At 34.0% G+C, this 11,149-nt stretch overlaps 1 protein-coding gene across 1 annotated transcript; it reads left to right on the top strand.

Moving 5' to 3' along the window:
- The first annotated feature begins 419 nt into the window (after positions 1–419).
- LOC126808832 (sodium/potassium-transporting ATPase subunit beta) lies at positions 420–8,724 on the top strand. Its single transcript, XM_050533822.2, has 6 exons — positions 420–579; positions 3,466–3,606; positions 4,644–4,754; positions 6,133–6,311; positions 6,784–6,894; positions 7,338–8,724. Exons 1-6 carry the CDS (start codon positions 474–476, stop codon positions 7,575–7,577), a joined length of 888 nt encoding a protein of 295 aa, XP_050389779.1. The 5' UTR covers positions 420–473; the 3' UTR covers positions 7,578–8,724.
- The last annotated feature ends 2,425 nt before the right edge of the window (positions 8,725–11,149 follow it).

Genomic DNA, 11,149 nt, shown 5'->3' with positions numbered 1-11,149 from the left:
TTCGGTAAGTCTAACGTAATTTGCGAAGCATATGATAAATTTGTTAAAATGCGATTCAAGAAATAAGCTATTTATTCATTAGACTATTTTATACCGAAATAAATTTTAAATTTGATTTGTTTCTAGTCTCGGCTACTTTTTATCGAACAACCCGAGTAGGCCTTAGTATTTTCTTTAGGTTATAGCCTAAAACGTAAACACCAATTAAGTTTTCTCTAATATGTCTTTATTTCGTCTTAATTTATTAAGTTCACGGGCGGTCGTTAGTTTCATAGAAAAATCCCTATTCCTTAGGTCTATTATTAGCGTCCCAGTTGTCACAAAATAATATGTTGTAATATCCTCCTCATTGTGTAATACCGGATCGGTCACGTGACATTTGAGGTTTTTATCGGTTGGTTTCGACTGGCAAGTCAGTATTATCCGGGCTCCCTTCAAGGTTGAATCGCATTACTCGCGAGAAGACCAGCAAAATGGACGGGCGTGATAGAACCTTCAAGCAGAAAGTCGACGGTTTCACGACTTTCTTATGGAATTCGGATGAAAAGAAATTTTTAGGCCGAAATGCAAGGAGTTGGGGTAAGATTTCATTGTAATTTTCAGATTTGGATTTATTATTTTACTGCAGAAAACAACCGATTTCAATACTGTCGCAGGCGAGTTATTTAGAGGGCATTGAAAGACGCCAACTTCGTTGATGAATGGCCGCTGGAGTATCGTGTATTTGCATGTTTCGCAGTATTTTGATTGTCCCAAAGCAATATATTCATATTTACTTGAATTTTTTTTATCTTAGGTGGTATTTTGTAAACTTTTTAGATCTAATTGTTTGAACAAAACATTTTTTATTTGAAGACGACAGAAAATGAAAAGGTGTGTGGGAATCGGGGAAATTTTCCAAAAATACTCTTGCAAGTTGCACTGAAAAACAGACATTTCGACATGCGCAAATGGCTAGCTTGGATAATATGACATCTAAGCCTCATCTTTAACCTCAATAGGCCGAACGAATAAAAAAAAATGTACCGGGTCCAACTTTGTGATATTCCCATGGTAAAGGTTAGGCAATATCTCTAGCCGTAGGTCGTAAAACGGCTTCTCGTGTCATATTGCAACACCAGTATAGGTCAGTCACCTACTTCAGTTAGAGGACATTTAGGACAAGTAAGTGTAGTGTGTAGCAAGGGCCTTAACACTTGTGTGAAATTCGAATTGTGCTATACTTAAAAAAAAAAGGCACCACAAGAAATATTAAGTTTAAGCACAATTGTTTTTACCAATTTTGCTTTCGTAGCTTAAATTAAAAATACTATTAAGTCTACCAGAATGGTACATTTTAATAAATAATTAAACTTTATTATAATTATAACCAAATTATTTTTAAAAATAGTAAGGTTGAACACAGGGGTGGGAAAAAAATGGATCCACTAGCCCAAGGCTAGTAGTCTACTGTCAGAGACTTGCCCAGCATTAATTTCCACTAGTCCGTTGTTGGACATGGTATAAGCTTTAATATCAGTCTGCATGTAAAATAAAACTGGATTAATGGATAATTGAGGAAGAGTAGTAGGTGGAAATTCTAAAGTCTGCACATACATGTATTAGTTTGTGATGTAGAAAGCAACAAGAACTTGTGTGCAAGTGCCATTTTAGCCGCCAATTTAATTCACAAACTATAAAAAAATCAGCAGTGAAAGGGCACTAGTCCCGAATTAGTACGGCTAAATAGGTCTTTAACCTAGAAGGTATTTTTGGTAATTTGGGCACCGGGTTAGTGGATTTTTACATCCCTGGTTGAACATTCTAGTACTTACAATTTTATTTAATCATTTACCCACACAAGTTGAAATTAAAGATAAAGCGTTAGGTCCACTGGATTTGTTGGTTGACTCAATCTGTTTTCTTGACTTTGATATAAGGTTATAAGTTATTATTTATAAGATAATTAAAGTTGTGAATTAATCTGTTATTCACCAATTAGTTCATTCTAGTGTACCTTAAACATGGTTTCTATAAACAATTATGTACATTGTATTACAATTGTGTGATACACTCTGGTCAGCTAAATCTAATATTAATATTTCTAGGCTGTATCACAGACATTTGTAAGCTTCCATGTTATGTTCTTGTTGAATGAAATGTAGAAATTTTACATAACTTCTTGAATGTATGTCAGTTGTAGGTCAATTGTGAGGTCATTACTAATAGGATAAAGTTAACCCAAAAAATGTTTCTTCTCTGACATGGCTATAAACTTAAATTTAGACTATAGTATAGACCCACATTGATTTGAATTTGTGTGGGGGCAGGGATACTTTAGATCACAAGGTCTCACATCAATGTTCTTTTTATTGTTTCATTAGTTTCAATCACATTTTTGTAATCAGTGGATTTCCCTCCCTCTACTTTTATTCTTGTCTACATTGTCTTATCCATCAATCATAATTAATGAGAATCATTGTACATGCTTCTGGTGATAGTAGTACATATACATGTAATTCAATTGCATGTAATGAACCATGTCCTTCACACCTCAGTAAACTTAAATTTAGATTGTACTTGTGACCGTGAAAAATCACTCGTCCGTGTAAGACATTGATGTTGTTAAACTACAAGTGCAGTCTATTACTAGTTTTATTGATAGTTTTATGTAATATAACAAACCTTTAGCTATAAACACTGCAAGATGCCGTTGTTTCAGCACTTGCCAAACGAGATACATTTTGCTGACCCATAGTTCAGGGGCAATATATTTGTCGTAGAAATGACTTTCAATTTCTCTCAACAACCAAATCGTCTTGATATAGTAATTTCCAGCCGCTTTTTTCCCCCGAAAAATATGAACAGTATTAAAATTAATTTTAAGAATAAGTTTTAAATCCTAAGAATTCTGCACAAACATGATAAATGGACTGAGATATGAGTAGGCCTAATATTATAAATTGTATGTTATATAAGTCCGAAGTATTGCAGATGTTGAATTAGGGTAAATGTATGTGCTGTGATATTTGAATATTTTTAGCAGACTCTATCCAATCTATATAAAAAAAATCGAATCGATCGAATTAACTCAGTACAGTATCATGAAATAAGTACATAGTATTCCATACTGGAAACCATCTAAACAATGTATCTATTTGTGCTTGTTTGGTTTAAAAAAATACAGGTTTCGAATCCCCGGTTGTACGTGACAAGGAGTAGGGTCGCCTGTCCAACCTCGTGGGTTTTCTCCGGGTCCTCCGGTTTCCTCCCACTGCTAAAGACCCATACGCGCAAGCGAATTATTGAAATAAAATTAAACCATATGTTAGTCCCGAAATGACCTAGTTTGTGTCGAGTGGACGTTAAACCCCATTTCTCTCACTCTCAAAAAATACAAAAATGTTTCTGAATCCAAAATATAAGAATCACATTATCATATACATGTAGACGCCACCTTTAATATATTTTCGGTTTATCTTTCAGCTGAGATTGGTTTCTTCTATCTGATTTTCTATGCCTGTTTAGCTGGTTTCTTCTCCTCTATGCTGGTGGTATTTTATCAGACCATTGATGAACATTATCCAAAATTGATGGGAACAGACAGTTTACTTAAAGGCAATCCAGGTTAGTACTACATAATGAGGTGTGCTACCTTTGCTACCATAAGCAATATTGGGTGGCATTATAATTAGTGCCGACTTGAAAATATATTTAGTCTGGATAATCCGGGTTTTATTTATGCGCGTCATAGTTATTTAGTTTCAATGTAGTTCATTACTGATCCTGTGGCTGAGCATTTTTTCTTTGTGTTTTGCCTACAGGCCACAATTTTTAATGGATTGCCGTGGAACTTAAGGAGGGCAACTGCTGATTTTGGCGCATGTCGCGACTCCTAGGGACTGGGAATGCTCACTATTCCGTGGGTTCATTAGTCCACCGATATCTATTATTAGGGTTGGGTTAGGGTTCATTAGTCCACCGATATCTATTGTTAGGGTAGGGTTAGGGCTATTGATACCCATTTTTATACGTCCACATAGAAATGTGGACACATATTGCCATCACATCTGTTGGTCCGTCCGTCATCCACCGTCCACTCTAAATGGGCGTTACCCTCTGTAGGATCAATAATCTTTGTAGGTCTTTTTTTTATAGCTTGAAGCGTCATTCGATGGCATTGTAGCCTAATTGACGTCACTTTACTTGCGTCTGCTTTCATTTTAGTTTATTGTTTTGATTTGTTGATATGCTTTAATTTTTCTTCTAACTATAACTATGGAGCTGAATAAAAAAACACAGAAAAAGTGCTTTGTTCGGTATTACTTTATTCAATAAATGACATTTCATAATTCTTGTTTGTCCCTCACTTTGTTTCAAAACTTTGTTTGACCCTTCACCTAAAAAGTTTGCCCACCACTGGTCTAGATTGTTGGGCTTGGTGTGTGAATGAATATCTAATGATTTCCCTGACTGACTTAACTTTTATCTGACACTATATGCATCAAAGTACAGATGCATCGATGTGTGCGAAACTTGTTGGGCGCCGGTTCTAAGTTGGCCTAGAATTGCTTTATTCAGTATTTGCTGCCATACATATTTCATATGTTTCTTTAAGTTAAAAGATTTTTGAATATTCTCTAAATTATAATCTTATCTTGCAGGAATGGGATATAAACCAAAACCAAATATTGATTCCACCCTAATCCGATATTTACACAAAGAAGCTGAATCCTACAAAGTTTTTACAACAGAATTAGACGAGTACCTTGCCAGTAGGTTTTTTTATTACATTAATGTCATGTCGCATTTAAGGAATTAGTTATGCAGGCATTTCATCCATGTCATTTTTGATTAAAACACATCGGCAGTGCCCATTTTATGAACAGAATTGCTGTTAAGACTATCGCAATACATTTAATTCTTAACCTTTTTGCACTTGTGGACCCCATGGTATATTTAACAGATATATAGACCCACATGTGTTTACTTGGTACAGATTTATAAGAAATCAATTAATTTTTGGGTACCAGTAATGAACTGACAAAAGAAATTAATCATATATGACTAGGTTTCAATTTATCATTGCTGATCATAACATCATTTCTTCGGTGAAGATTGTTTTCTTTGAAGTAATCCAAATTATTGTTAAGAATATATTTGTCGCAAAACTTTTTAAGAGTAATCTCTTTTCTACTCGTTTTGCTCTTGTACAGAAGCTTGCATTGGAAAGTCACTCTGCAAGTTACACAGGGTTTGCGGCCATTACAGTGCTAATGACAATGTATTTAATTACTACATTACCATTACTTTTTAATTATTACAATTACTTTCTCATTTTTAGCAATGTAATAATTACCATTCCCTATTACATTGAAAGTAATTAATTAACCATTACTTTATCACTATATAAATAAACATTTTTCATAGAAATTAAAAAGATAACCTTAATTTTCTGCCATGAAGCCCCTACAAAATAATCCTCGTTTCACTATAATAGATATTTGTGTATAAATTGTTATTTCTATATATTATAACATCAAGGCAAATTTTCAAGAGATTTAGATTGAAGAGTTGTAAGACTGTTGTCTTTTAATCTAACTGATTGAGTGATTGTCTACAAATTAGCACTAATCTTTGATAACAAAATATATCATTTCAGAAATCCACTTTTTAGGTTAAATGTCTAAAAAAAAAAAAGCCTTAAATAAAAAATGTTTTAATACCTCATAATTTTTTAAAACTGATTTAAATCTTTTTTTTTTATAAATTATAATGAATTGGATACATGTCAGATACACTTAATTTACTTCTTTGGTGCTATAAAATTTGAGGCTTGTTATATTGGCAATATTTATATGTGATATAAAATGTAATTGACCATTAAATGTTTTTTGGAATCATTACTTTTGAAATCTTCCATTACTCATTACATGGCCATTACTCCAAAAATGTAATGATTACATTTCATTACCATTACCCACTATCATAACCCTAGTCCTGAAGTACCACAAACAAGTGGTTGACCACATGGGATTTTAATTTTTTAGCCCTTTTGGTCTATATTTTTATTTTTTTGAATTAAAAATAATTTTTGAGGTTGCCATAGTTGACTACAAATGATTAATTAAATGTTGTCTTCAAATATTTCAGCATATAGTCAGCAGAGTACAAATAACAGTAATGTAGTTGAATGTAACACAACAGATTTGAGACCTGATGAAACAAAACCATGTAGAGTTGACATAGAAGCTCTAACACAGAACTGTTCTTCAAGTAATGGCTATGGATTTCCAGATGGTGAACCTTGTGTTTTGTTGAAACTGAATAAAGTAAGCACTTTGCTTTCAGGGAACATTAGCAATTTGGAGATATTCGTATGCCAGTGATAGTTTTTGATTTCACTCAAATTAGAGATAGATCTGCATATTCATTGATTTACGAACTTTTTAGATGTATTATTGTACACATTATGGCGTGATTTTTTTTCCGATAAAATTTCGTCAGTGATCAGATTTGTCCTAGACTATCACTGTAGACAGTCTTTAAGTTGATGTGCTCGAGTTGTCAGCATGTTAAATTCTATTTTACCCCTTTTTTGCTCATCGTCCCATTGATCACAAGTATTTTCATGCCATGTCATTATGATATCACTTAACACAACTGAGAAAAAAAACCTCAGTATACATGTATATTCAATGCAGTATAGTTTGTAAAGTTTATTGGCAAATTTAGACAATGCCTAGAAGTCAATTATTGACCCTAGATTTGAAGATATTGGATTATGTTGATTATGTTTTTCAGATATTCAACTGGATACCTGAGAAATACACTGATTTACCTGAGGATATGCCTGAAGATGTTAAAGCTGATTATTTCACAAAATCACAAATTTGGATCTCATGTGAAGGCGAGGTTAGTCTTTTTTCTTTGCTTTATGAAAATGTAAGGAGAGGCCATTATTTTTTTAAAATGATTGTCAATACATTATAGGTGTCAAGTAAGACATTAATGGCACTCACTTCCAATATTTTATTGAGTGATCCAATAGACTATTCAATACCATTAGTAAACTCTGCCAAGAGGTAACTAAAATGTAGCAATAGCCTGCCCGCAAGTTTGACTTGTTAGAAAACCATAATAGTGAATAGAAATCTTTGTAGGAATCTGAAAAAATTTTTGAAAAATATTACACAACTTTTCTGGGTGTTTTTAATAGCTCTAAATCTTTTTAAATATTTGATATATTTTTTAAACATGCAGTTTTTGTTTTTTAAACAATTAATTTTAGAATAAAATTCAAATTATTCTCTATCGTGTCTAATTTGTTTATTTGTATCTTGTTTTTCATTTTCCAGAATCCTGGAGACAGTGAGAATCTTGGAACCCCAGTCTTTTATCCAACTCAGGGATTAGGGTTACAGTATTTCCCATTCCAGAATCAGAAAGGCTACCTTGCACCTGTTATCTTTGTCAAATTTGTTGGAATAAAGAAACATCTTGGTTTGATGGTTGAGTGCAAAGCTTGGGCCAAAAACATTAAACATAATCGCAGTTTGAAAGAAGGAAGTGTCCATTTTGAAATTCTTGTAGATTAACACTTATTAGGTTATTTTTTATTTTTTTTTTTTTTTTTACTGTGGAACAAACTAAAATACTCTAAGTTCAAATCAAGTTCCATGTACTTGACATATTATTGTTCTGTTAACTTTAGGCCACAACATTTTAATGTTTCACTGAATTGTAATTATATCTAAAATTGATAAGTTGTATATTAAAAAGCACATCTTTTGGAGAAGAATCTATGAAAATTTTCCCTTTTTTTTCTTTTTTTATCCATTGACTTCGTAGAACAATTTTATAACCACCCATAAATGAAGTTCTGATTATTATGAAATTTCACCATTGAGTCGCATTATTTTCAGAAAGATTGTGAAAGTGTGAATAAGAGTGAATGATTTTTTTTTTTTTTTAATGGTTTTTATATGATTATGGAAGTATAAGCGAGAGAATTTCATTGAGGCTATGTGGGGATTTTAACTGTTCTTTTTTGTGTTAATTATTATTTGTAATCATATAGACCATTCCCCACTGACACCTTTGTTTATTTGGTTTAAATCATTAAAAATTGTTTTTTTATTTTTATTACATACGCTAAAATTTCAAACTACATCAGTTTATTTTTTGTAAACAAATAAAAGCAATTAAATGAAATTAAGGAATATTTTGTCTTTATATATTTTTTCTCTCTCTCTTCTCCACTTTGTGTGTATGATGGTATTGTTAAGGCACTGACCTGGTTTCTAAATTCACAAATCTGATTCAGAACCACACCAGGAATATTAGTTTTAAGACTTGAAATCTCAAATCATTAGCAATCTGAATGAATGAAATTTATTCATTTGAAATGAATGTTAAAGAATTCACATTATTTGCATTTACAATCATTTGTATGTTTACATATATAAAAGCAAGGAATTTGACTGAATGTATTTGTATTGGGGCATGTGATGTGAATTCTATGCATTTTGCACGCTAGAGATATGAGATATAATTGTTATTAGATGTATAGTCATTCACTGCGATGTATTTTTGTGAAGATTACATGTTATATTGCCAGATAATTAGATGTGAATATGTTTAAATTTCTATGTCAAAGGTAACTTTGTAGCGTACAAATTATATTAAATTAATTGTTTATATACAGAATTCTACATCCTATAATAAAATGTTTTTAATTTCGAACTGAACTTGTCTGTGTTGTGGTATGGAGAGATATAGACTATGGGGCTTTATTTTCAGAACACTTTTGAAACCTGTTGAGGGAGACAGATACAGTTGTTGTGGGGTGGGAAGGTCCCTAAACTATGTGTTCCAGGTTGGCTGTATATGCCAGGCTTGATAAAAAAAAAATAGGACTGAAATGTCCTTTTTAGGCTTTTATACACCCACTTGGAAATGTGGTATATTGCCGTCATGTCCACTATTTCTTGTGAATACTCTAGACTATTTATTACCTGATCGGTTTATTATTTAAATTAGTAAAACGAAGAAGCCTGTTATTGTCTGATCTGTATTTATTTTGATGCATTAATTAGTAAAAATATATAATCCTGTTGAATATTAACACATAACGTTAATTACTTCTAGAGGTGTGGACCTTGTTTCACTTTGTTAAAACATGTGAACGTTCTAAAGTTTTCCGGTCTGTCAGACTGATCAACAGTGATTATTCGCCAAGCCATACAGTCACTGAGGGGGATTACATTGGTGCGGCTTAAAGGACAATATTAGTGTCAGTCATTATCGCATATTTGATACAACTGGTTCAACACTTCCAAAAATAACTTTAACGAGATCATTGCTATGATAGATGCATAATGAAGCTTTAAAAGACGGAAGTGACGAATGGAAAACACGAGTTATCCTTCAATATAACTGACTGAAGTGACGAGTGATAACGAATACACGGGCGAATTTCTGCTCACTAATAATCCTTCGAAGACCAAAATTTGTTACATGAGACTGTGAAACGAAAAAAAAGAGAAAAAATCCGTGCATTGCAATGTTTGTATCGTCCCCCGCCTTTCGAAGAAAGCAGGAGCTATTAAAATGGGTTCGTCTGTATGTCCGTCTGTCATACTTTTTGGGACACAATAACTCTACTAATTGAGCTAGAATGTTCAAACTTGGTGTAGGTGTTTATTAGGTCAATGCCTTTATGGAGTTCGAGGATGAGCATTTTCTGCTTAGGGTAAGCAGAGATAAGCAATTTGATTGGTTGATGCTATATATGGGACACGATAACTTCAGTTCTAATTAAGTGAGAGTGATGATATTTGGTGTATAGTTTCATTACATCAATACCTAGACTAAGTTCGATAAAGAGCATTTTCTGCCCAGGGTAAGCAGATCGATAAGCAATTTGATTGGTCGAGACTTTAGAACACAATAACTCTCTCTAATTGACCTAGAATGTCCATACATGGTGTAGGTGTTTATTAGGCGAATGCCTTGATGGAGTTCGAATGTGAGCATTTCGTGCGTCGGGTAAGCAGAGATAAGCAATTTGATTGGTTGATATTTAGGGACGCGGTAACTTTTGTTCAAATTGAGTGAGTGTCAAGTTTAGCCATGGTGCCACTTATAACTCAGGATTTAACACTTATATTTAAGATTTAAATATACAGGCGCTAACTCAATTCAAATCTCAGTGCTCAAAACAGATCTCTGCCGCAAGAGGTCTAGCCACACTTTGATTAGATTTATTAAAATTGGTGTCCATCCGTATGTCTGTCTGCCTGTCACACATTTTAGGACACAATAACTTTCTTTGTGACGGACAGACATCCATTTAAATAGCCCATGCTGCAAGGCAGCGAGAGAGAGAGAGAGAAATGGGGTTTAACGTCCACTCGACACAAACTAGGTCATTTCGGGACTAACACATGGTTCTATTTTATTTCGCTTGCGCGTAGGGGACTTTAGCAGTGGGAGGACCCGGAGAAAACCCACGAGGTTGGACAGGCGACCATACGCCTAGTTTGTGTCGAGTGGGCGTTGACCCCCCCCCCTCTCTCTCTCTCAATTTCAGCACGGAGGGCCTGACAAGGATAACTGTCTAGTCGATCGGATGGAACGATAAACCGAGGTCCCGTGTACATATTGGCGTGTACGTAAAAGATCCCTTGACAGTTGGAATTCGATATAATTTTAAGAGTAGGCCGTAGTGCCGCTGTCCTGGCAAAATTTTCATTATAGCACACTGTATGGCGTATGTCCGTCTTCATTAATCCAGTTCGGAACCGAACACTAGGACGTTAAACTCCATTTCATTTCCAGGCGAAGAGAGAGAGAGAGATAGTGGTTCAACGACCACTCGACACAAACTAGGCCATTTCATTACTAACATATGGTTCAATTTTATTTCAATAATTCGCTTGCGAGGAGGGGTCTAGCAGTGGGAGGAAACAGGAAGACCCGGAGAAACCAACGAGGCTGGACAGGCCACTCTACTCCTTGTCAGGTACAACCGGGGAATCGATGCTGAGATTGAAAACAACATCGAACGATATGGTTGGCAAATACTATTTCAAATACAAGCTAAACAACATTTGCGGTTTAGCTTATATTTGAAATAGTATTTTAATTTGCAAACCATGTCCCGTTC

The sequence above is a fragment of the Patella vulgata genome, chromosome 1 (genome assembly GCF_932274485.2).
Source record: "Patella vulgata chromosome 1, xgPatVulg1.2, whole genome shotgun sequence".
Classification (NCBI taxonomy): domain Eukaryota; kingdom Metazoa; phylum Mollusca; class Gastropoda; family Patellidae; genus Patella; species Patella vulgata.
The sequence above is the reverse complement of the archived record's forward strand: the minus strand, read 5'-3'. Positions and strand labels throughout refer to the sequence as shown.

Bases quoted from the DNA above. Each gene is read 5' to 3' on its own strand.
- LOC126808832 (XM_050533822.2), top strand. From the start codon at position 474: ATGGACGGGCGTGATAGAACCTTCAAGCAGAAAGTCGACGGTTTCACG. The intron at 3,607-4,643 runs GTTAGTACTACA...CTTATCTTGCAG, and splicing joins TTTACTTAAAGGCAATCCAG to GAATGGGATATAAACCAAAA. The intron at 6,895-7,337 runs GTTAGTCTTTTT...TTCATTTTCCAG, and splicing joins GGATCTCATGTGAAGGCGAG to AATCCTGGAGACAGTGAGAA.